Source organism: Ranitomeya imitator, chromosome 3, assembly GCF_032444005.1.
Source record: "Ranitomeya imitator isolate aRanImi1 chromosome 3, aRanImi1.pri, whole genome shotgun sequence".
In the NCBI taxonomy this organism is placed as follows: Eukaryota; Metazoa; Chordata; class Amphibia; order Anura; family Dendrobatidae; genus Ranitomeya; species Ranitomeya imitator.
In genome coordinates, this window is record NC_091284.1 from 579,074,089 (window position 1) to 579,101,038 (window position 26,950).

The following is a 26,950-nucleotide window of genomic DNA, read 5'->3' on the forward strand; positions in this document are numbered from 1 at the left end:
GATCCTAACCCTACCCTTAAAGGGATTAGGGTTAGGGGTAGGATCCCTTTATCAATTTTATGGTGTGGGGTGGTTTCAGTGTGTTTTTATGTTTTTTTTTTTTTTTTTTTTTTTTTTAACGCCTCTCAAAAATACTACAAGTTGCGTTTTTGTGTGCAAAAAACGCTGCAGACAAAAACGCAAGTGTGAAACCACCCTTATTCAGTGTAGAAGCACATGCTGCTTGATGAAGGTGGACATGTATTTAAAATTAATCTGTCACTAGGTTTCTGCTATCCCATTTGAGAGCAGAATAATGTATAGGCGGAGACCCTGATTCCAGTGATGTAACTTGTATGTGGATAATGTGGAAATGGCTATTATTGTGATAAGTTTTCCTTGTGTTGGATTAGCCAGTGTGAAGGGAAGTAATGTTCTAGTTATACAACATCTAGAAGTTGTGCTAAGCTTAACCCTTTACACTGACCAGTTACTTGTTTCTGTTTCAGAGCCTGCATGCAATGGAAGGACATGTCATGATTGCCTTTCTGCCCACTATACTTAACCAAATGTTCAGAGTCCTAACCAGGGCTACCCAGGAGGAAGTGGCTGTCAACGTGACCAGGTAAATCTTTTGGAAATGTATAATATATTAACATGCATTATATGTATAAAATAACATAAGAACAAAGTCAGTTTTATGCTCATTGTCACTTTAATAGCTGTAAGACATGCCCCCTGTTATGTTACAACTAGATGGTGGCCCGATTCTAACGCATCAGGTATTCTAGAATATGCATGTCCATGTTGTATATTGCACAGCCCACGTTGTATATTGCACAGCCCACGTAGTATATTGCACAGCCCACATAGTATATTGCCCAGCCACGTAGTATATTGCCCAGCTACGTAGTATATTGTTTAGCTACGTAGTATATTGCCCAGTCACATAGTATATTGCCCAGCTACATAGTATATTGCTTAGCTACGTAGTATATTGCCCAGCCACATAGTATATTGCCCAGCCACGTAGTATATTGCTTAGCTACGTAGTATATTGCCCAGTCACGTAGTATATTGCCCAGTCACGTAGTATATTGCCCAGTCACATAATATATTGCCCAGTCACGTAGTATATTGCCCAGTCACGTAGTATATTGCTCAGTCACATAGTATATTGCCCAGTCACGTAGTATATTGCCCAGTCACGTAGTATATTGCCCAGTCACGTAGAATATTGGCCAGTCACGTAGTATATTGCCCAGCCACATAGTATATTGCCCAGTCACGTAGTATATTGCCCAGTCACGTAGTATATTACCCAGTCACGTAGAATATTGGCCAGTCACGTAGTATATTGCCCAGCTACGTAGTATATTGCCCAGCCACGTAGTATATTGCCCAGTCACATAGTATATTGCCCAGTCACGTAGTATATTGCCCAGTCACGTAGTATATTGGCCAGTCACGTGGTATATTGCCCAGTCACGTAGTATATTGCCCAGTCACATAGTATATTGCCCAGTCACGTAGTATATTGGCCAGTCACGTGGTATATTGCCCAGTCACGTATGTAACAGGTTAAAAAATAAACATATACTCACCCTCCAAGGGCCCCTTGAAGTCCTGGCGCCTGTGTGCGGTGCACTTGGCAGCTTCCGGTCCCAGGGTTGGTATGAGCGCAGGACCTGTGATGACGTCGTGGTCACAGGACCGTGACGTCATGGCAGGTCTTTCTCGCATAGCATCCTTAGCACCGGAATCTGCCGCTTGCACTGCCAAGGACAGGATGCCACATCGGAGGGTGAGAATAACCTTTTCTCCTTCGCCTCATTGGGGGACACAGGACCATGGGTTATGCTGCTGTCACTAGGAGGCTGACACTAAGCTGAGACAAAAAAGGGTTAGCTCCTCCCCTGCAGTATACACCCTCATGCTGGCATGCAGAGACCCAGTTTAAGCTTAGTGTCCGTAGGAGGCACACTGATTTTTTTCTCTCTTTTTTCATCTATTCCGGACGAAGGGGGCGACGGATTCTTCTAAGGTCCGATCTCCCCCGAACCAACAACAGGCGAGCACGGGAGTTTCACCTCACCGTATCCTCTCCTGCGACGTGGGAGCCACTGCCTGAGCTGTCCTTTTTTTTTTTTTTTTTTTTTTGGGCGACGGTTTCTCCCCTAATGGGCCCCGATCTCCCCTTAAACCGACGAGCACTGGTGTTCCTACCTCCAGTATCCTCCTCCGCAGCCAGGCCTTTTTATTGCCGGACATCTGCCCTGTCCACCAGGTTCTACCCTCGGCTGTACAGTGGCTTTATCCCAGTGGCGTCCGTGCAGACCACACTGCATCACCAATGTGACTTGTGACTCAGGTGGTGGACGGTTCCTCTCCACCCCCCATGTGGGGTAGGTGGATAGAAGGCTTCCCAACCCCTGCACCGTTCCTATATATGGCACCATGGTTCCCTCTCACCTCCATTTCAGGGTAAGTGCCCGGTGGGGGGACTGGGGGGGGGGGTGTCGCCGGCGGTCAGGAGGGCTCCTCATCCCTGGGCTCCATCTGCAGGCTTTTTGGGCGGTCCCTGTCCCTTTCCGGCGCTCGCGACCGCGCGCCGGGCCAAGGCCGCAAATTTAGTCCCCGGCTTCGGCCTAGCCGCTGGTCGCCGCCGCTAAGCTCCGCCCACTCCAGCCAGTGTCTGTGGCGCCGCCCCCCGCTCCTGGCGCTTCTCACAGCCGCCGAGATTTCTCTTCCTGATCTCGGCGGCCATCTTGGTCCCTCTCCTCAGCGCCGCAGCTCCTGCCTGTCGCATCTCTGGTGCGTCAGTGGCCCACGTGCAGCCGGCTTCCTCCTCTCAGAGTGAACACCCCAGCAGTTCGTCTCTCCTGGATAGCGGGACACAGGACCGGGGTAAGGAGACATCGTTAGCTCCCCTCTGCAGCGCCCTCTCAGTCACTGGTCACCTCTATATAGACCCTGTAATTTTGTCTGCATTAGCATCATGTCGCAGTCAAGGTCTAAAAAAATCTTCTAAGGTGCATACAACCTTCTTTTCTGCGTGTACCACCTGCCAGGCCCCTCTTCCCAGGCCTCAAAGCTCTCCCCTCTGCTCTGCCTGCGATGCCCCATGTGCCCAGGAGCCCTCCACCGCCGCCGACCCTGGAGTACCTAGCCCCCCCCCCGTGGGTCGCCTCGCTTTCTCAGTCCGTGGATTTTTTAGCTAACGCCATCAAGTCCATTCAAAATCCTCCCGGGGAACGGGGCAATCCGCTACAGGTGCTAAGGGATCCCTCCATAGCAGGGGAATCGTCGGCCAGCAGGGGCCGCTCGCCTCTTAAAGAGGCACGGTCGTCCAGAAAACGGACCCGTACTACCTCTCCGGAGCGTTCTCCTCGTCACTCAGACTCTGGCAGCTCCACCTCTCGCTCACCCTCTTTGGGGGCTCGAAGCGTTCAGGACTCTGAACATGAGTCTGAAATTTCTTTGGATCCGGAGGCTCCGGAGTTCAGAGCCACGGTTGACTCCCTCATCGTAGCAGTCAATCACGCACTAAAGGTGGATGACGATTCTAATTCCGCTCCGGAACATGCGGTCTCCTTTTCCAGAACCAAGCGTTCTCACAAAGCTTTTGCCTCTCATCCAGCCTTCCTGGACATAGTCAGGCGTCACAGGGAACACCCAGACAAGCGCTTCACGGGTAAGAAGGTCTTGGTTTCCAAGTATCCCTTCTCAGCTGATCTCGTGAAAGACTGGACGGATCCCCCCACGGTAGATCCGCCGGTCTCGCGCCTGGCTTCTAAGACTCTTCTCTCAGTCCCGGAGGGCGCTTCAATTAAGAGTCCCACCGAACGCCAGATAGACTCTCTAGCTCGCTCGGTGTACGAAGCCTCTGGCTCGTCCCTGTCTCCCTCCTTCGCCGCGGCCTGGGTGTCCAAGGCTATGGTTTCCTGGGCGGATGCCCTAGCGAAATCCATTAATGAGCAGGACCTCCCCTCGGAGATGGCGGACCTGGCTAAGCAGCTAGCCATGGCCAGCGATTACGTTATGTTCGCATCCCTCGACGCGGCAAATTGCGCTGCTTCGGCGGCTTCCAACGCCATCGCTATTAGAAGGGCCCTTTGGCTCAGAGATTGGCGCGCAGACTCTTCCTCTAAAAAATCTCTGATTTCTCTCCCTTTTCAAAGCGGGCGTCTTTTCGGCGAAAAGCTTGACCAGCTTATTTCCGACGCCACAGGGGGAAAGAGCAAGTTTCTTCCCCAACAGAGGCCCAAGGCGGCTTTCCAGCGCCAGCCTTACTTTCGTTTTCGGCCTTTTCGTACCAACTCTGCCTGGTCCAATCCCTCTGGCCTTCCCAGATCGGACCGCTCCGCCCGCGCAGACAGAGACGTTCGTCCATCCTTCAGACCTAATCCCTCCTGGCGCGGGAAACCGAGGCAGCCCCGAACCAGAGGTTCCAGACCTCCCAGATTCCCTTCTCAATGACTCGGGAACTGCGCCAGTCGATCCCAGAAGAGTAGGCGGTCGTCTACTCCTTTTTCAACAAGCCTGGCTCTCCGTCGTTCACGACGAATGGGTCAGAGATCTGGTATCGTCTGGCTACAAGATAGAGTTCTCCTCTCCCCCTCCCACTCGGTTCTTCCCCTCTCGTCTTCCCAGTTCGGGAGCTCAGTCTCGCGCCCTTCTTTGCGCCATCCACTCCCTCCGCCAGAGCGGGGTCATCGTGCCGGTCCCGGAACACGAGAGGTTCAGAGGCTTCTACTCAAACCTCTTCGTCGTGCCAAAGAAGGACGGGACCGTTCGTCCCATCTTGGATCTGAAGCTTCTGAACAGGTGCGTGAGAGTCCGGCACTTCAGGATGGAATCGCTCAGATCGGTCATCTCCTCCATGGAAAGAGGGGAATTTCTGGCCTCGATAGACATCAAGGATGCCTATCTTCACATCCCGATCTTCCCGCCTCATCAGAGGTTCCTTCGCTTTGCCATTCGAGAGGACCATTTTCAGTTCACAGCCTTGCCCTTCGGTCTCGCCACGGCGCCCAGGGTGTTCACCAAGGTCATGGCGGCTGTCATGGCCATTCTTCACTCTCGAGGAGTCGTCGTATTACCTTACTTAGACGATCTCCTCATAAAGGGCCCGTCGTTTCAGGCCTGCGAGTCAAGCGTCCACATTACCCTGGATTCGCTTTCTCGCCTGGGCTGGCTGATCAACTTAGACAAGTCATCTCCCGTTCCTTCCCGTCGGATCTCCTTTCTGGGAATGATCCTGGACACTTCAAGGGGGCTGGTTTTGCTTCCTCGGTCCAAGCGCTCCAGCAGGGAGTCCGTACACTCTGCCATCCTCGCCCGCGAACCATTCGGTTCGCCATGAAGATCCTGGGAAAGATGGTTGCGGCAATCGAAGCTGTTCCCTTCGCTCAACTCCATCTCCGCCCCTTACAACAGGCTCTGCTGGACAACTGGGACAGGAGTCTCTTTTCTCTCGACCTCCCTTGTCCCCTGTCTCCTCGGGTCAGACATTCTCTCATTTGGTGGACCCTGGGACCATCTCTTCTCCAGGGGAAGTCCTTCCTCCCGTTCCGCTGGTTAGTGGTAACCACCGACGCCAGTCTTCTTGGCTGGGGGGCGGTGTTTCTTCACCACTCGGCCCAGGGTCGTTGGACTGCTCGGGAATCCAGCCTCCCCATCAACATTCTGGAGATTCGTGCTATCAGACTTGCTCTGATTCACTTCCACGCTCTGCTTGCGGGTCACCCAATAAGAGTCCAATCGGACAACGTCACGGCGGTGGCTTACATCAACCACCAGGGGGGTACCCGCAGCAGGGCGGCGACGAGGGAAGTCTCTCTCATCCTTCGTTGGGCCGAGACCAACCACTCCATCATCTCGGCGGTGCACATTCCGGGAGTCGAGAACTGGGCAGCGGACTTCCTGAGCCGCCAGGGCCTTGCCTCGGGGGAATGGGAACTTCACCCAGAAGTTTTTCACCAGATCTGTCTTCGCTGGGGGACCCCGGACGTGGATCTGATGGCATCCAGATGGAACGCCAAGGTCCACAACTTCATCGCTCGATCTCGGGATCCCCAGGCCATAGGAGTGGACGCGCTAATTTCTCCGTGGCATCATTTTCAACTCCCATACGTGTTTCCTCCTCTTCCCTTACTGCCGAAGGTCATCCGAAAGATCAGGACGGAGGGAGGCCCGGTCATTCTGGTCGCCCCAGACTGGCCTCGTCGCGCTTGGTACGCGGAGCTCGTTCAGCTCGTAGCCGACGTCCCCTTGCGGTTGCCAGACCGCCCAGACCTACTTCGCCAAGGACCGATCTACCATCAGAGCTCAGGGGCCCTACGTTTGACGGCGTGGCTGTTGAAACCTGGATTCTAGCTCGTGCTGGTTTCTCTCAGCAGGTCATTCCTACCATGCTAAGTGCTCGCAAGGCGTCCTCTGCCTCTATCTACCACCGCGTCTGGAAGACCTTCTTTTCTTGGTGCAGGCTCCGAGGGCTCCCTCCGCTCAGCTTCTCCATCCCTTGTATCCTGAATTTCCTTCAGTCCGGTCTGGATTCCGGTTTGGCCCTGAGCTCTCTTAAGGGTCAGATCTCAGCCTTATCCGTGCTGTTCCAGCGTAGGATCGCCACCAACCTTCAGGTCAAGACTTTCATTCAGGGAGTCTCCCACGTTGTTCCTCCTTACAGGATGCCTTTGGAGACCTGGGATCTCAATTTGGTCCTGGGGGCTCTCCAGGAACCGCCGTTCGAACCCCTTCAAGACGTTCCGCTCTCTGTTCTCTCTTGGAAGGTTGCCTTCCTGGTAGCGGTGACGTCCATCAGAAGGGTTTCAGAGCTCGCCGCTCTATCCTGTCGGGCACCTTTCCTTGCCTTTCATCAGGACAAGGTAGTCCTACGTCCTTCTCCCGCGTTTCTTCCAAAGGTGGTCTCATCTTTCCACCTTAACGAGGACATCATCCTTCCCTCCTTTTGTCCGCAGCCTAAACATAGGGTCGAGAAGGCTCTCCATACTCTGGACGTGGTACGGGCTCTCAGGAGGTACATTTCCAGAACGGCACACTTCAGAAAATCGGACGCCCTTTTCGTGCTCCCGGAGGGTCACAGAAAGGGTTTGGCGGCGTCTAAATCCACGATAGCTAGATGGATCCGATCTGCTATCCAGGAATCCTATCGGGTCAGGGGCAGTCCTATCCCGGCGGGGATTAGAGCTCACTCCACTCGGTCGATGGGTGCTTCCTGGGCCATCCGGCACCAGGCATCAGCGGAGCAGGTTTGCAAGGCCGCAACGTGGTCCAGCCTGCATACCTTCACAAAGCATTACAATGTGCATATCCAATCCTCTGCGGACGCGGCCCTTGGCAGGCGTATCCTGCAGGCGGCCGTTGCGCATTGGTAGTCAGATGGTACATGAAGTTACGTGGTTGTATTGTTTCCCTCCCAGGGACTGCTTTGGGACGTCCCATGGTCCTGTGTCCCCCAATGAGGCGAAGGAGAAATAGGGATTTTTGTGTGTACTCACCGTAAAATCCTTTTCTCCGAGCCACTCATTGGGGGACACAGCACCCACCCTGGTAGCCTTACGGCTAGTTATCTTTTTTAGTCTTTGACTGTTGTTTGACATGTTATGTTCCAATGTTTTTTGATATATTGTTCTCATTATCCTACTGCTTTTGCACTTAACTGGGTCTCTGCATGCCAGCATGAGGGTGTATACTGCAGGGGAGGAGCTAACCCTTTTTTGTCTCAGCTTAGTGTCAGCCTCCTAGTGACAGCAGCATAACCCATGGTCCTGTGTCCCCCAATGAGTGGCTCGGAGAAAAGGATTTTACGGTGAGTACACACAAAAATCCCTATTTTTTTATTATTCTTATTTGTAACATTAGATCTTTTTACTATTGATGCTGCATACGCAGCATCAATAGTAAAGAGTTGGTCACACAGCGTTAATAGCTCCGCGCTCCAGTAACGCTGGCATTAACCCTGTGTGAGAGCTGACTGGATGACTGGAGGGGAGTATGGAGCGGGCACTGACTGCGGGAAGGAAAGAGCGGCCATATTGCCGCCGAACTGTACCGTCGCTGATTGGTCGTGGCAATGGTCGTGGGTGTTTTGCCACGACCAATCAGCGACTTGGATTCCACGACAGACAGAGGCCGCGACCAATGAATATCCGTGACAGGACAGACAGAAGGACAGACAGAAGTGACCCTTAGACAATTACATAGTAGATTCCTTATATGAGAAGCCATCTCTGGAGACATGCCTGTGTAGTAAGTGCTTGTGTTCCCCATGATATACACAGTTCTGGAGCATCTTCTCTCTGCATTGTGCCATTCTTGTTATTCTTCCAATAGTTGTTAAATAAATTGACAGCTGGGTGTTACCAATCAGGGGTGTGTCCCTACACAGTCTCACACTGTCCAATCAGCACTGAGAGTATCTGCATGTGTGAGGACTTGGTAATGTGACAAGGGAAATGGTAACACCTTGTTGACAATGTATTCATAAATATCTACGAAGAAGTACAGCGGAAAAGTACAGCACAGAGTTCTAAGAAAGATGCTCTAGACTATTAAAAAAAAGTCCTCTGCAGCGCTTCTTTTGATTAGTCGGCCTGGCGTGATGCCACATGTGCGTCAGGCCAGCTAATCAAAAGAAGAACTGCGGATGCCATCAGGTCAGAGGTGTTCTCAGAGCTCCTGTCCGATAGGGACAGATTTCTGGGGTGGAAGATTGCACCAACTCTAGTGGTCGGTGCCATGTTCATGCTGTATCATTAGATGTGAATGTTTGCAGTGCATACACATATGTACATGTACTCTACTCCTTCTACATCTGTATTTTCAAGGACAATGGACTTATTAAAGGGAATCTGTCACCTACTTTTTCGTATATAAGCTGCGGCCATGGCCATTAGGGGCTTATCTACAGAATTCTGTAATGCTGTAGATAAGCCCCTGATGTATCCTGAAAGATAAGAAAAGCAAGTTAGATTATACTCACCCAGGAGCGGTCCGGTCCAATAGGCGTTGCAGGTCCGGGTCCGGCACCTCCCATCTTCATGCAATGTCATCCTCTTCCTTGCTTCTGTCGCGGCTCCAGCGCAGGCGTACTGATCTGGCCTGTTGATGTCAGCGTAAAGTACTGCAGTGCACAGACGCCGGGAAAGGTCAGAGAGGCCCAGCGCCTGCGCACTGCAGTACTTTACGCTGCCATCAACAGGGCAAATCAGTACGCCTGCGCTGGAGCCGCGACAGAAGCAAGGAAGAAGACGTCATCGTATGAAGATAGGAGGCCCCGGACCTGCGACACCCCTCAGACCCGACCGCAGCGGGAACGCCCCTGGGTGAGTATAATCTAACTTGTTTTTCTTATCTTTCAGGTTACATCGGGGCTTATTTACAGCATTACAGAATGCTGTAGATAAGCCCTGATGGCCATGGCCGCAGCTTATATACGAAAAAGCTGGTGACAGATTCCCTTTAAAAGAAGCCGTTTGCCATTTATATAGAAGCTAAAGCTAAGATCTGGCTTCTCTTTTTAGGGTCATTATCCACGTTGTTTCTCAGTGCCATGAAGAGGGGCTGGAGAGCTACTTGAGGTCATACGTTAAGGTATGTTGAAGAATGGTGGTGTATCTTTATACATGACTTTTACAATTGCCATTTGTAATGTTGGACAATATTTATAAGGAGGGTTGATTACTATGAAGAAATATGGCCAGTTGTGGAAATAATCATTTTCTATCTTGGCCTGTGTTCTATGAGAATGTCTGCTATGCCTACATTGAAGAAAAGTTCTTCTTCAGCATTGCAGGAGACTTTCTCATGTAGTATGATATGGTGTAGTTCATATATGATAGACCGCAGCCTCTGAAAGTGATGATGGTTGATTCAATAAATAATGTTAAAAAGGGTCAGGGTATCTTCAGTCAGATACCTAAGTGCTAAACAACTTTTTTTTAGTATTAAGTGATATAGTTGAGCCCGATTTCACTTTACTATTTCCAGACTGCTAAGTGAGACTAGAATTAATGATGGGAACAGAAGCTGTGCCTGGGGAGAGGGTATAGTTAGTGCAGAATGCTCATGCTGTCATTCTCAGGAGATGTAATGCTAGTGTTACTGTGTTTTATACTGCACTACATGTGTGTGATCTCAGGATGAGGAAAGTTTTATATAAAAAAAAGATCCCACACATTTTGGGCCTTAGAAACTCTCTGTAGTGCTACCATCCAATGTACTGAAATGTGCATTATTCCTCATCGCTGCCATCTTGGCCCAGTTAGGGCTTATGCTATAGATGTGTAAACTGTTGTACAAGTGAGCACTTGTACTTAGCTATTCAGCTGCATAAAACCTCATAGACTTCAGCTGTCGCATGAAATCAATTAGCTGTGCTGCAGAAAGTGTCCACGTAGCGCGGCCCTTACTCTATAGATGTGTGAGCACAGAGGCAGGTCGCCATCTGCTTTTGCTAAAAATGTTGTTCTTGCTCTTGACGTATGGCCAGTTTCTAATCCTATTTAATCTGTATGTACCAGTATGTCTACAAGGCAGAACCGTATGTCACGTCAGAATACAAGACGGTACACGAAGAGCTGGCCAAATCCATGACCGCCATCCTCAAGCCTTCCGCCGATTTCTTAACATGTAACAAGCTTCTCAAGGTACAACTAGTTAATGTCACATACCGCGTTCATACAATTCCCGATATCTAATGCTAGCACACATTCCCTCTATTAGGTCACTTAGAATTACTACTATAGTTCAAGAATGTGAAATGCCCGACTAATGTTAGAGAACATTATTTATTTCAGCTTTTATTTCTTTCATCACATTCCTAGAACTGAAAAGTTTACATACACATGGTCAGTATTTGGTAGCATTGTCTATGGTTGGGTTCAGACCGCCATCTATATATATAATTGTCTAAGGGTTTTTCCGTCTGTCTGTCTGTCTGTCCTGGAAATCCCGGCTCTCTGATTGGTCGAGGCCGCCAGGCCTCGACCAATCAGAGACCGCCACAGCATCGACGTAGAAATCCCGCGTCTCTGATTGGTCGAGGCCGCCAGGCCTCGACCAATCAGCAACGGGCACAGCGACGATGATGTCATAATGGTTGCCATGGCGACGATGATGTCATAAAGGTTGCCTCAACCAATCAGCAACGGGCACAGTCTGCCGCGAATTCTGGAATCATCATTGTCCATATACTACGGGGACATGCATATTCTAGAATACCCGATGCGTTAGAATCGGGCCACAATCTAGTATTGAATATTGGCCAGTCACGATTGTGAATTGTGCGCTCATCTGCATTGCGGATAGGTGCCAGAGCCGCCTTTTATTGCATGCATTATTCTGGTCCCTAAAACAGACCAAACTATTGCATGCTGTGATTTCTTTTTTCCGTCCAAACCATTGATCTACGTTGGAAAGCAGCCATGTGCACGGAGACATAATGGTGTATAATGGGTCCATGTGCAGTCCATGGTGTCTGGTTGCTCATAGTTTTGCCCATTCCTCCTGACAGAACTGGTGTAACCCAGTCAGTTTTGTTGGGCTTCTACAGTGCTGCCCCTACATTTTTCAGCCAAAGGTCTGACCTTTGTGATGGTCACTCTGTTACCATTACCTTCTCTTTGTTCTTAAGCCATTTTGCTTCATCATTTGAAATATACTTATGGCCAATTAGAAGGCCCATGGAAGCTTTAAATTCCTGGCTGATGCCTTGAGATGTTGCTTCAGTATCTCCACATATTTTTCCTTCCTCATAATGGTAACTATTTGCCACCTCCATGCTTCACTCCCAGGATGGGGTTCTTTGGCTTCTAAGCCTCCTCTTTTATTTCCATGTTCAAAGCTGACGTACAGATTCCTGAAGGTCCACAATTCTTTTTCTTATGATTTTTTGATGATATCAAGCAAAGAAGAACGTTGTCCTTAAAGTCCTGTCACAAGTACACTTCCAATGAACTCTAAGGATGCCAGTTATCCTTTCTGAAGCTTCTAGATCATAACATAGCTTGGAACATTGCAGAAAATAGTGTAAAGTCACAGGCACCTTGGTGTATGTAAACCTCTGGCCCACTAGAATTTTGATACAGTAATTTATAAATGAAATTATCTAGTTTGTAGGAAAAACTGCTTCTGCCATGTACAAAGTAGATCTGTGAAACAAGTGACTAAAGGTAAAGTTTATGGACCTGGCGTCTGTGGAGGGAGTAAATATGAGTTTTATTGACTTTGACCTAAGTGTATGTAATCTTGTGGCTTAAACTATATTTTATTGATTCTAAAAAGAAAGTTGCATATTTTTTACTAAATGTCACAAACAAAGATATCACATATATATTTTTTACTGTTGCATCCATATGTCATTTAATCTGCTTACATGCCGTATTTCTGTGTATTATTTATTTGCAGTATTCTTGGTTTTTCTTTGAAGTCTTGATAAAGTCAATGGCCCAGCACCTTGTTGAGAATTCAAAAGTCAAAGTATGTACTCCTTATTATATATACATATATTATGTGTGAATATTTGATATTCTTTCTGCAGTGTTACTTTTTCTTATGGTTTAGTACGTCTGGATTGTATGCAAAGCACATTGTATATACAGTGGGGCAAAAAAGTATTTAGTCAGTCAGCAATAGTGCAAGTTCCACCACTTAAAAAGATGAGAGGCGTCTGTAATTTACATCACAGGTAGACCTCAACTATGGGAGACAAACTGAGAAAAAAAAATCCAGAAAATCACATTGTCTGTTTTTTTAACAATTTATTTGCATATTATGGTGGAAAATAAGTATTTGGTCAGAAACAAAATTTCATCTCAATACTTTGTAATATATCCTTTGTTGGCAATGACAGAGGTCAAACGTTTTCTGTAAGTCTTCACAAGGTTGCCACACACTGTTGTTGGTATGTTGGCCCATTCCTCCATGCAGATCTCCTCTAGAGCAGTGATGTTTTTGGCTTTTCGCTAGGCAACACGGACTTTCAACTCCCTCCAAAGGTTTTCTATAGGGTTGAGATCTGGAGACTGGCTAGGCCACTCCAGGACCTTGAAATGCTTCTTACGAAGCCACACCTTCGTTGCCCTGGCGGTGTGCTTTGGATCATTGTCATGTTGAAAGACCCAGCCACGTTTCATCTTCAATGCCCTTGCTGATGGAAGGAGGTTTGCACTCAAAATCTCACGATACATGGCCCCATTCATTCTTTCATGTACCCGGATCAGTCGTCCTGGCCCCTTTGCAGAGAAACAGCCCCAAAGCATGATGTTTCCACCACCATGCTTTACAGTAGGTTTGGTGTTTGATGGATGCAACTCAGTATTCTTTTTCCTCCAAACATGACAAGTTGTGTTTCTACCAAACAGTTCCAGTTTGGTTTCATCAGACCATAGGACATTCTCCCAAAACTCCTCTGGATCATCCAAATGCTCTCTAGCAAACTTCAGACAGGCCCGGACATGTACTGGCTTAAGCAGTGGGACACGTCTGGCACTGCAGGATCTGAGTCCATGGTGGCATAGTGTGTTACTTATGGTAGGCCTTGTTACATTGGTCCCAGCTCTCTGCAGTTCATTCACTAGGTCCCCCCGCGTGGTTCTGGGATTTTGGCTCACCGTTCTTGTGATCATTCTGACCCCACGGGGTGGGATTTTGCGTGGAGCCCCAGATCGAGGGAGATTATCAGTGGTCTTGTATGTCTTCCATTTTCTAATTATTGCTCCCACTGTTGATTTCTTCAATCCAAGCTGGTTGGCTATTGCAGATTCAGTCTTCCCAGCCTGGTGTAGGGCTACAATTTTGTTTCTGGTGTCCTTTGACAGCTCTTTGGTCTTCACCATAGTGGAGTTTGGAGTCAGACTGTTTGAGGGTGTGCACAGGTGTCTTTTTATACTGATAACAAGTTTAAACAGGTGCCATTACTACAGGTAATGAGTGGAGGAAAGAGGAGACTCTTAAAGAAGAAGTTACAGGTCTGTGAGAGCCAGAAATCTTGATTGTTTGTTTCTGACCAAATACTTATTTTCCACCATAATATGCAAATAAATTGTTAAAAAAACAGACAATGTGATTTTCTGGATTTTTTTTTCTCAGTTTGTCTCCCATAGTTGAGGTCTACCTATGATGTAAATTACAGACGCCTCTCATCTTTTTAAGTGGTGGAACTTGCACTATTGCTGACTGACTAAATACTTTTTTGCCCCACTGTAAAGGATGGTGCCAATTGCAGCTATTTTGCTGTACATGTTATAACAGTGAGGTTAATAAGCAGCGCTAAGCTCATTAGAAGAAGGACCCTGAGACCTCTGGGTGGTCTCTCTGTTGCTGAATCCACTTCAGTATTTGGCTGGAATGCTGCATGAAAAACTGCAATGGTATTTTTGCAACAAAAAAAATAATTTGTTACAGCCGAGCTTGAAGAGAGATTTCACAGTTGGACATCAATTGATCGACGAGTGATGGTTAGATATATGTAATCGCTTACAGCACAACGATATTTGGCTGTGTACTGCTCATGCATGTTGTTTTACATTATATTTTTCTATAATTATCCTTATTTTCTGATAGTGTCTTACTAATGAATAATGTTGCATGCTGTACAGTTTTTTCAGTACATTTTGTAACGTTTAAAGTATAACACTTTTCTCTATACCGCAATGTAATCCCGTTGGGCTCTGGGTGGCAAGTATATATAAAACCCAGAGTGCCACAATTAAGGTGAAAATGAGATGGTTGGTGTCACCACAAAATACAGCCCTGAAAACAAATTTCCGTTTCCATAAATGAGTTCCATCCTGTTGAGGTTTTATTTTTACCTCTGCAAAAGAATTTCCAGCTACAATGAAAATATAGATAGATAGATATTTTCAGTGTAGCTAGAATTTCTTTTGCAGATCATTTATGCAGGTGTATGTGTGTGTGTATATATTATATATAATATGTGTATGTGCACACACACTACTGGCAAAAAGTTAGTGATATTTGGCTTTTGAGTGAAATTTATGGAAAACCAGACAAGTTCACATTACAGTGATATCATTGATACAGTTATCATCATAGCATGGCATTTAAGTAGAAGCCTGCAATGGTGATTTCCTCATCTCAAATAATTTATTGAAACAAAAGCCAACAACAGTGGTGTGTATATGCCCCCCAAAAATATCAAATGTCTCAACTTGTGCATCAATTACGGCTTGACAACGAGGTCTCGTGCTGTTCACAAGTAGTTGTCTGCTGTGGCATGGCATCCCACTCTTCTTCAAGGGTGGTCCTCGGGTCATTGAGGTTTTGGGGTACAGAGTTATGAAACTCTACACGGCAACTCAGCTGATACCATAGGTTTTCCTTGGGATTCAGGTCTGGAGAAAGTGCAGGCCACTCCATTTTCCTAATGGTTCAACCTCGATCTGGAGCATGGTTGTCCTTGAGGATGAAATTAATCCTGTGTTCTTCATGCAGAGGCACAATAACAGGATTGATGATGTTATTCAAGTTGTAGGGGCTTGTCACTGTACCATTCACAAAGTGTAGGGCAGTTCTGTATTCACTAGACACACCTGCTCACACTGTAACCACCACCACCACCAAAGGCTCGTCTGGTGACAACAGTGGCTGATGCATAGTGCACTCCTTGAGCTCTCCAACATTTGCTCAACGTTAATCGACTTTGATCAGTGAATGGCACTGAGGCCCATTGGTCCCTCGTAGATCGTCCCTGGCCCATGGTGGTTTGGTCAGGTACCCTTGCAGGTCATCTAGCACGCAGATCACGCTGATGTAAACTTAGGTGCCTCTCACCTCCCTTAAATGTGCCATGTGTGGCATACACCATCTAGTCCCGAAGGGCATTGTCCACAATGAAACGGTCATCATTGTGGGATGTGGCTAAAGGACGTCCACTTCTCAGTTTTTCTGTGACTCTTCCAGTCTCTGTGTATCTCTGTTGCAACCTGCTGTGAACACTATGACACTCTAAGATCAGTGGCCACTTCCATCTGAGAACATCCTGCTTGAAGCCTTGCAATGGCGAGGTACTGTTGATCAATTGTTAGGTGTTGTCTTGGTCTCATAATGTCAAAATATGAACAGCATGATGAGGAGGACTGTGTAATACCATTTCTAATTGCACCCGGAAAGTATTGGCCAATTCATGGATCAAACACCTGTTGTTAATTTTGCCAGTAAGCTCCTTGTTAGGGAACAGCAAGTTGTGCAAAAAGTGCTGAAACATTGAGCAGTTGGACGTGTATTTAAAAGTTTAAAGACTGTCACATTAAATTAACCTGAATATGTTAGTGTGCATTTTAGGTTCAGCTTGAAATTTTGCCTGAAAACCAAATATCCCTAACTTTTTGTGAGTAGTGTGTGTGTGTACATATGCACTTATAGGTTTTTTTCCTCTTGCAGTGCTGAATAATCATTGGTGTAAGGCTCGTCAAGGTGTTTATGCCATGGCACCCTTGAGCACCCCATTATGTTATAGGGGTGATGTTAGGTTTACAGGGTTATTGATCACCCTGTGTAAAACCGCTTAGATGCCAAAGTCTTTATTTACTAGTGCACCTAGAGGGTTAAACAGCTGAGATTGGAGTTATGGTACATCTGACACCAGCTGAAGGTGCATTCACTGTATTTATGCCATTTCTGTGCAGTTAGGCTGTGTGCACACGTTGCAGATACATACATTATACATTATGCATCCCATCATTTAGAATGCATTCTGCAATTTTTGTGCACAAGATGCGTTTTTTTCCACACAAAAAAAGCATCGCAGTAAAAAACGCAGCATGTTCATTTTTTTTGCGGATTTCCCACTATATTATTGCATTGGGAACCCCCGGGAAAATCCGCAAAAAAAACCGCACCAAAAACACGAGAAAAACGCGCAACAAATGCATGCGGATTTCTTGCAGAAAATGTCCTGTTTTGCTCAGGAAATTTCTGCAAGAAATCCTGAACATGTGCACATAGCTTGTGCAGCACGCAGTACTGTTAGGCTATCTACCCAGCTCCCTGCAACCTGTCTTTTGACATATCTATAACTACTTGTACTCATTGTGAAAACATGTTTCATCATTTCATAACTTTTACATTGTCTTGTTCCTCTGTTATTCTTCTGGGAAATGTATCAATGCATTTACACTTGGCTGTTACCATTACCCTTGCCAAAAGTAGTTTTTTTGGACAATTGAACAATATCATTACAGACTAAATATTGTTTCAGCCAAGCTAAAAGCAGAATGGTAATGTCCAGTTGTCAGTATATTCACGTTACCAGGAAAAATAACTGAGATTTAACAAAACATGATCTAGGATTGATATTTCTTGGTAAATATGATCATTTACTAAATCATACAAGTTAGAAGTTCTGTAACAAATTCAACAAATCTCATCTAAAAGGAAAGAACTTGTTTTAAGTTTAACTAAAATTGTTTTGAAGTAGGAAAATGTAATAAAGAAAGGAGCACGAATCCAGTCGGGCTTGTTACTATACTTTATTTTTCGTCTTTCCAGTTACTAAGGAACCAAAGATTCACTGCTTCTTTTCATCATGCGGTAGAAACCCTGGTTAACATGCTTATGCCGCACATCACACACAAGTACAAGGACAATCCCGAGGCTTCCAGAAATGCTAATCACAGCCTTGCATTCTTCATAAAGGTAAGAAGGCTTTGTTCTTTATGCCTAGGTATAAAGTTATCTAAACTGAGTCATTATATCATTATATAGTTGTGCTACTGGTAATGAAAAATCATCATGAACGCCTTACACAGAATATTATGGAAGCTAATTATCTCTTGTTTTACAGAGGTGCTTCACATTTATGGACCGGGGTTTTGTTTTCAAGCAAATTAACAACTATATGAGTTTCTTTTCACCGGGAGATCCAAAGGTAAGGCTGGTCTCTCCTGTATTTTAGGCATAGTGTACAGTGTCGCCAACTTATTGCTTTGAATGTCTATTGGTTTCCCTCAAGTGCCACAGTTTTATACACTTGATTCTGGAGGAAAACTGGTATCCGTGTGAGGAGACTTAGCGCCTCTATATCGGCCTGTTTCCCGCTATCACTGTGGTTCCTTTGTGTGATTTCTCCAGACGCTGTTTGAATTCAAGTTTGAGTTTCTGCGAGTTGTCTGCAATCATGAACACTACATTCCCTTAAACTTGCCAATGCCGTTTGGGAAGGGCAGGATCCAAAGATATCAAGGTATTTATAACTGTACTTCTCTCATAATGTGCCTAACCGAGATTGCAAAAATGATTCCTCTTCTTGTGGGAGCAGTGAGTTTGCTACTAGCATGGAATATAGATGGCCATTTATAGGCCTCCACTCATTTTAGTACTGCTTTTATAACAGAGTGGTCTACCTGGGGGCTTCAAGACATGCCCCTTGACTGCATTGAAAGGGTCACAATACATTGTCAGGACTAGAGATGAGCGAATTTGCTCTGGTTCCCTCTTATTCGGCAAGCTCTAGCGCTTTTCAATTAGGCTGCAGAGGGAACCCGGCTTCCTGGATCGCACCGGCCGATCAGCAGCATGTGTCACGTCTGTGTGGAGATCCTGTTTGTTGGGCTCTCCATGCATGTGCTGTGACTGTCAAACATCCGTGACACATGCAGCTGCGGCGCTGATGAGCCGGCACCATCCAGGAAGCCGGGTTTCCTCTGCAGCTTATTTGGCAAGTGCTAGAGATTGCCGAATAAGAGGAAACCCAAGCAAATTCGCTCATCTCTAGTCAGGACCAGGACCAGGTAAGTGTTGACCTACAGACATGTCCTTTTTTTGATGGGGGGTGGATTGTTCACTGGGTTTTCATATATTCTATGTAGCAGACAGCAGGTTTGAACAAATCATATCTTCCAATATTTGTTCTCGTTTTGCCAAAATACTTATAGAGGAAACATAAAAAGCCTATACATAAAAAAAATTCATACAAAACAACTTTAAAAAGTCAAAAAATAGCACAATACCCCCATATCAAACGAGAAAAAAAGTTGTTTTTCTGTTCCTTGAATGGGCACAATGAGTACAAGAACGTTCATGCCAGGCCATTATCCTGGGGAGGCAATTGTACTTTATAAATTTGTTAGGAACCCCAGATGAGCATCCGATTGTTGTCCCATTCTTCGTCCACTGTCTGTTGGGAAGAAATCCATGAAATGCTTTATTTTCCACTGCAGTACATTTAGGAAAAAGCAAATCTGATTTAACAATTTTATTAGAAGTACTATTGTCATCCAGATCAGCATCTAGTGTTGGTCCATTATTCTTCATTTTTTGTAGTTACCAATTGAAATTCTATGACCCTAGTCCATCTCCATACCCTTTTTCCCCACTTTTTTCCCATTTATAAGTAATTGTGGTATCTGTTCTATCTCTTACAACCAACATTAAACATCTCTGTGTTGACTCATAGCGACAAATGAAATATTGAGAATCGTGTTAGCAGGTAGAGTTTATTTTATACGATTTTTTTTTCATTTTCCACTTTGTTTATTTTCAACAATTAGCGTTTCTTTCGCCAACAATGGAGTCATTAGACCCTTCTGTCGGTAGGTGCAGGATTTGCAGTGTGTGGCAGTTTTTGCAGTTCTCTAGCTTCAGTATTTTAGTTTGATGTTACATTATTTTATTTCTTTATCTGTAGCAATAAAAAAAAAAAAAGAACCGGAATCAAATCACTTGCCAGTCTTGTCATCCATTGTAACAGGGTAGCTAACAGATGATGAACTGTTTATCTTGTTATATGTGTCGGTATTTTGTTCCCAGTGCTACTAATGAGTGTCACTAGTTTGCTCGGCTCATATCATTAAACTGCTGACTGGTTTGTTACCAAGATGTTTACACTGTGAAATTCATGAACATAATGGCAATACTTATTAGCTTTTAATTAATCCCTGGTTGCTCCTACAGATCTGCAGCTTGACTACACATTGACAGACGAGTTCTGCAAGAACCATTTCTTGGTGGGCCTCCTCCTTAGGGAGGTGGGAAACGCACTGCAAGAGTTCCGAGAAATCCGGCAAATTGCCATAAGTGTGCTGAAGAGCCTGATGATCAAGCACTCTTTTGATGATCGATATTCTACCAGAGTATGTGAAATCTGAGCAGTATGACATTTACCAATATAAGGGATCCAGCTTATGGATTACTAATGATTTGTACTGTATATGATAGAAAATTAATGAAGTACAGTGCACTTATAGAAAATAAATAAAAACACCTTCTACATTCTTACAATACTTATGATTAAAGGCTTAATGTAAAATGCATCAACAGTCTTCCAGAGATAAAAGATATTGAAGATCCAGAATATTTATTAATGATCTACTATTTGTCCATCACTGAGCAAAAGTGAATATATTGTCAGATAATTACGGTACCTATTTAAATCATGTTTTTTTCAGTGATATCTCATTTTTTTATTTGTTTTTAAAAATCTTTATTAAGAAAAAAATTAGAGATCTTGCATTTTTCACACTGGCCATTGTGTCAATTTTAGTTTGATTTCCAATCATTTTAGTAAGTGTTTAGAGCAGTTTCTTTATCAGAGGCCGGGTTGCAATGACAGGCAATACCTCAATATACAGCTGATAACATAGGAGTAATCATAAACAGTAGGTGATGTCACTCCTGACTCTACTACCCCTACGAACACTTGTGTCACCGAAGGTGTGGCTTCATCGGACACTCAATGTTTCTAAAGTGGCACCCATCCCACGGACGATGCATTCACAAGAGCAGAGAATCTGAGGACTTCCTGAAAACTAAAGCAGACTAGCTAGAAGGTCAGATAGGCAAGAGAATACGAGGTGACCAAACACAAGGGTTTCTGGGAGCATCAATCCCATGGCTAGGCTTCAACTGAAGCAGGGGACCAAATTAAGAATCTCAGCCCTGCCGGAGAGCCAAGAGTGCCACAATCTGCAGGAGCCGGCAGGGAATACTAGCCATCAGAAAAGGAAATGCCAAGGAAATGGACTGGGTCTGCCTCTAGATTGCTGAGGGATGAGCACACCACAAGCCCAAGAGGACCAAAGAAAGTAGAGCATTTATCTGTTCTGAGCAGGCTTGATCTTGTGGTTCTGTGAGTCCCATAGCCATCTTCTGCTCCATTCATCTTGCCACACTCTGGTCATGTGGGCAGGGGTCCAAACACCAAGGGTAATCCATACCCTGTACCTAGTTACCGAGTATGTTAAAGTACAATTGTCCTGCCATCCAGACTAGAGAGGATGCAGACTGACCACCACATGCTGTGATAGTGGGGTGAGACGGAGTAGCCCACCCCGATCTGTTACCCAGCCTAAATAAGAAAAGAGAGAGAGGTCAGTACAGGAAGAAATATATGCAAAAACAGGCATAAAACTGTCAGTCCTGAGTCGGCCTCCTACGTTATACTAAGCTAAACTGAATAGCTGGGTGTCAGCAGGCCAGGTGGAGCCAGTAGGGGAGGAGACAACTTTTTTCTTAAGATGTATTCTTAATGTCACCCTCCAAGTGGCAGCGGATTCCCATGGTTTCCAGTATTCCCCCAATGAAATGTCCAAGACAGTTCATTTTCTGAAGATGCATTCCCTTTGAGCTGGGTTTACATTGGCATATTTCTTCCCATAATGTGTGCCGATCCACTATCCGTGTTTGTTATAACAATTTGCTCCCCTCTGCATATTGATTGCATATTGTCGGCAGCACATCCTCTGTTTACAGCCCAATGGTAACTCATCCGTTTTATGAAATATATGTTGGTCCTTCTATGTCTATGGAGTAAACAAGTGTTCACTTGGTAAATCTAGACCTGATGTAATGGCATTTGCTATACATGATAGCAAAATGTCAGTACTGTTATTAGCCTTCACATTCTAAGAAATATTCTTTGCGCATTTTGCTTTTTCTCAGTAATCTTATAAGGATTAGGGGTTGATGGATCGGATCCTATTTTGAGTTTTGTGTACATTTTTATGGGTGGATCTTTCAGAATGTGCAGATGGCTGAGTAAATACTTTTCCACATTTCAGAATTTTAACAAGTGCGGAGTGTTTTACAATCCTCCCACACATATCTCTTTGCAAAGAATAGGAGAATTGTTTAGATTCAGAGCTTTTTTGGCGAGAGGACCGATTGTAGCCATGTGTTCAGGTTTACATTTTTCATCCTAAAGATTGTAAAGGGATGTCTTAACGTGAATTCTTTTCAGCCGTGAATCCAGGAGCAATGCAGTAATTAAAGGACACATGCACAAGTACATTATTTCTTGGCAATAACTTTTAGAAAGCTGATCTGTAGCATCTCGTTTCCATTTCAGAGCCAGCAGGCGAGGATAGCCACGCTCTACCTGCCGCTGTTTGGGCTCCTAATTGAAAATGTGCAGCGGATTAATGTGAAAGAAACCTCCCCCTTCCCCGTACCCCAGAGTGTAAGTGCTAAATCCAGTCCATATCTGCGTGTAGATTTTCCTGTAACCAATTTATATCATGAGATGTCACGTGTATTTTTCTTCCTTAAAGAATGCAAAAGATGAATTGTTACTTAATGCAGCCGCTGGAAACCCACTGGTTACGCCACAGAAACCAGGCAACACATTGGATAATAACCTCCATAAGGATCTTTTCGGTGTTATCTCTGGCACGGGTGAGTGAACATAGCCCCTTTGTGGTAGCGTTTCGCGGGCATCCCCTTCCTCAGCCAGACTAATTCTATGTTTTCTTAGAATATTTAACGCTTAATTCACTTTTTAATTACTTTGCAGCTTCTCCGCATACCTCATCCACTCCCAATATAAATAGTGTGAGGAATGCAGACTCCAGGGGGTCTCTCATAAGCACAGACTCGGGGAACAGTCTTCCTGAGAGGAATAGTGACAAGAGCAGTTCTTTAGACAAGGTATGTCTATTGCAATTCATTTTTTTTTTTCATCAAAATATTAGCCTGATGATTCCCATGCGACAACACCTTTTTATGATTAGTACTGTTTTTTATGCTATGTACGTCATCTATGTACTCATGTGTCTGCTATACATAATGAGTATGGCCATGTTCACATCTGCGTCTGGTGCTCGCGTTGCAGATTCTGGCAAATTTGGTTGTAAAAGTAGCTCAGCACACAGTTGACCTCTTGGTGTCCATCATATAACAGATCCTGTACTGCATCATGGTTTCTGTTATGAATGGAGACCACAACGCACATGTGAACAGAGTCTAAGATATCTGCTCTTTATCGGCTGCGGTCGCTTGGTGAGCTTGTCATGCTCTTGTGTAGTAAATGGTTAAAGCATTTCCTCCTCGCCTTTACCATGCATTCACGGTGCAGAAGGACAAACTGTTTCGGAGGCATTCTGCACATGCCCTGCGCTCTTGTGGACAGGAAGAAGACTACACGCAGGCTGCTAAGAGAAACCGATACACTATGGATTTCTCTCTGCTGACCGTGCCTGTGCTGACAGAGACTGTATTGCATTCAGAAAAAGTATTTTATACTTTGGTTCTAGTATCTGATTACATGGCATGTGATAAGTATCGTATCCATCCTGATGATTGATGATATTATAGCATATTCTTCTGACGTGGAGTGATTGGCTTGCTTATTTGTAGTGATTGCAGTGTTATACTAACTTTCCTTACCCTTACTGATTTTCACCACTTTGATCTTAGAATATAAATGCTTTAATTTAGTGTTCTCATTATCCACTGTATGGCCTTGTAAAACCTGTGGAATAATGGGATTTAATGATGACCATTGCGTAACTATGAAATCCGCTACTGCTCTGAATAGTACCTTAATGCTTTCCGCTATGTGTGATTGTTTGCAGTGCCGCTCCTTTGTGGAGAGGTGTGCCATCTAGATAGCGTGTTGATCTGGGCTCAGTCAGTCCAGTGTAATAATGATGATAATTACTACCTGTTTTACATTCTTAGAATCAGCATGGAGGCTCTTTAGGAAACACATTAGTTCGCTGTGACAAGCTGGAACAAGCCGAAATCAAAAGTTTACTCATGTGCTTCCTTCACATTTTGAAAAGCATGTCAGATGGTACGTAATACTTGGGGACATAGATCTGTCTGAGGTGGTTGTATGTCATTACATCATAGGTTGTGTTACTTTAACGGCACTTAATTTTAATCATTTTTACATTCATTAGTGGCGTTTAAGGACTAAATAGAGAATTCTGTCTGATCTTGGTTTAGGCTATGTGCACACGTTGCGGATTGGTGTGCGGATTTTTCCACACTGTTTTTGCTAAATCCGCAGGTAAACAGCACTGCGGATTACCCGCGGATTTACCGCTTTTTTGTGCGGATTCCACCTCTTGGTTTTACATCTGCAGATTCCTATTATGGAGCAGGTGCAAACCGCTGCGGAATCCACACAAAGAATTGACTTGCTGCGGAAAAAACACCGCTGTGTTTCCTCGTGTTTTTTCTGCAGCATGTGCACTGCGGATTTTGTTTTCCATACGTTTACATGGTACTGTGCAACGCATGGAAAACCGTTTCAGATCCACAGCGTCAAATCCGCTGCGGATCCGCAGCAAAATCTGCAACATATGCACATAGCCTAAGGCCCTTCTCTCCCCTCCTCAGACACTCTTTCAATCATGAATAGTCATGCCACTTTTTCCAGGAGAGATGGGTGACCTGAGCCTTGGCAGGTTCAGTTTTTATAAGGATACATGCCTGGGGAGGGGAAAGCCTTGTGAAGCTTCACATGATTTAGGATTCTGAGACTACGATTGTCCATTTTGAAAATACCTTTGAATGGCTCTTTCATTGCGAACATAATCTGTAAAGTGTACCACCAAAAGGGTGTGTACAGGCTGTGCAGAATACCTATCATCTGTAATTTAACTCTCCTGCTTAATGTAATGCTGCTCCCAAATAATGTAATCTCTTGTAAAAAGCATATATTCATGTCCAGTGCATGTCCAGAATAGCAGCCCGGTAGTAGTTAATATATATAATAAGCTTTCATTCATTTTGTTCTTCAGACGCACTGTTTACATATTGGAACAAAGCCACGTCAACAGAACTGATGGACTTTTTCACCATCTCAGAGTATGTACTTTTATTTCATCGTCCCCTACAGTGGCTTGCAAAAGTATTCACCCCATGTTGGCATTTTTGGTGTTTTTGCTACCTCACAACCTGGAATCTCACTTTTTTCTTTGAGGCTTTGCATCAGTTCATGTAAAGAACATGCCTACTACTGTGAACATTTGGATTTCTTTTCATTGTGAACCAAACAACAACTAGGAAAGATAACTGAAAACTTCAGTGTACATAACTATGCACCCCAACTCCTAAATTCAGTATTTTGTAAAGCCTCCTTTTGCGGCAATTACAGCTGCAAGTCGCTCTGGATAAGTGTCTATGAGCTTTCCACATTTTGCCACTTGGATTTTTGCCCATTCATCAAGGCAAAACAGCTGCAAGTCTTTCTAGTTAGATGCTTTCTTCTGGTGAACAGCAATCTTCAAGTCTGACCACAGAAAAACACCACTCCAAAACATTGATATGTTTCCCATGAAACCACTCAAGTGTTGCTTTAGCTGAATGCTTTGTGTCATTGTCTTGTTGGAAGGTGAACCTCCGTCCCAGTCTCAAATCACTAACAGACTGAAGTTTTGCTCAAGAATATCCCTTCATTTCGCACCCTCAATCTTCCCCTCGACTCAAACCATTTTCACTGTCCCTGCTGCCGAAAAACATCCCCACATCATGATGCTGCCACCAACATGTTTCACTGTGGGGATGGTGTTCTTGTGGTGATGAGCTGTGTTGATTTGGCGCCAGTTTACCTTCGTGGCCAAAAAAATAAATTTTGGTTTCATCTGACCACAGAATCTTCCTCTATACATTTTGGGAGTCCATCTCATGGCTTTTGGCAAACTCAATTTTTGTGTGTAATTAAATACTTTGTTCTGCCCACTCTTCCATGAGGGTCACCTCTATGGACTGTACGGCTTATTGTGGTCATATGGACAGATATTCTAGTCTCTGCTTGGGAACTTTGCAGCTCCTTCAGGGTTTCCTTTCACCTCTTTGCTGCCCTCCTTGCCCGGGCTGAGAGTTTTGGTGGGCGGCCCTCTCTTGGCAGGTTTGTTGTGGTACCATCTTTTTTCCATTTGATGATAATGAATTTCATGGTGCATCGGGGGATCACCAGCGATTGGGATTTGTTTTATAACCCAACCCTGACTAGTACTTCTCAACAACTTTGCCCCTGACTTTTTTGGAGATCTCCTTGGTCTTCATGGTGTTGTTTGGTAAAAAGGGTATTCCCAGCTCCAAAATCCTATCACAATATGTATTAAATGTAATAATATAAGTAAATACCTCCAATTAGAAATGTAGTATAATTTTTTTTTATTGATACCCAAGATCCTGCAATGCCTGCACATGAGGAAAGAAACATAGTGAATCAGAAAAAATAGATTTTAGATTGGAGGTATTTGCTAATATTATTATTAACCCCTTAGTGACAGAGCCAATTTGGTACTTAATGACCAGGCCAATTTTTGCAATTCTGACCACTGTCACTTTATGAGGTTATAACTCTGGAACGCTTCAATGGATCCCGCTGATTCTGAGATTGTTTTTTCGTGACATATTGTACTTCATTTTAGTGGTAACATTTCTTCGATATTACTTGCGATTATTTATGAAAAAAACGGAAATATGGCGAAAATTTTTAAAATTTTGCAATTTTCAAACTTTGTATTTTTATGCCCTTAAATCAGAGAGATATGTCACGAAAAATAGTTCATAAATAACATTTCCCACATGTCTACTTTACATCAGCACAATTTTGGAAACAAAATTTTTTTTTGTTAGGGAGTTATAAGGGTTAAAAGTTGACCAGCAATTTCTCATTTTTACAACACCATTTTTTTTTAGGGACCACATCACATTTGAAGTCATTTTGAGGGGTCTATATGATAGAAAATAATGA

General features: G+C 44.7%; 1 protein-coding gene across 11 annotated transcripts in view; it reads left to right on the forward strand.

Moving 5' to 3' along the window:
• Positions 1 to 26,950, forward strand: part of DOCK9 (dedicator of cytokinesis 9) — a 350,201-nt gene that overhangs the window by 242,703 nt on the left and 80,548 nt on the right. For all 11 annotated transcript variants that reach the window (XM_069757992.1, XM_069757993.1, XM_069757997.1 and 8 more), the window contains exons 24-36: positions 489 to 604; positions 9,525 to 9,594; positions 10,524 to 10,649; positions 12,409 to 12,480; positions 17,512 to 17,658; positions 17,807 to 17,890; positions 18,094 to 18,205; positions 19,915 to 20,093; positions 22,307 to 22,417; positions 22,509 to 22,632; positions 22,751 to 22,884; positions 23,917 to 24,031; positions 24,987 to 25,053. In XM_069757992.1, coding sequence (XP_069614093.1) covers positions 489 to 604; positions 9,525 to 9,594; positions 10,524 to 10,649; positions 12,409 to 12,480; positions 17,512 to 17,658; positions 17,807 to 17,890; positions 18,094 to 18,205; positions 19,915 to 20,093; positions 22,307 to 22,417; positions 22,509 to 22,632; positions 22,751 to 22,884; positions 23,917 to 24,031; positions 24,987 to 25,053 — 1,457 coding nt within the window. The remainder of the gene's footprint in view (positions 1 to 488; positions 605 to 9,524; positions 9,595 to 10,523; positions 10,650 to 12,408; positions 12,481 to 17,511; positions 17,659 to 17,806; positions 17,891 to 18,093; positions 18,206 to 19,914; positions 20,094 to 22,306; positions 22,418 to 22,508; positions 22,633 to 22,750; positions 22,885 to 23,916; positions 24,032 to 24,986; positions 25,054 to 26,950) is intronic.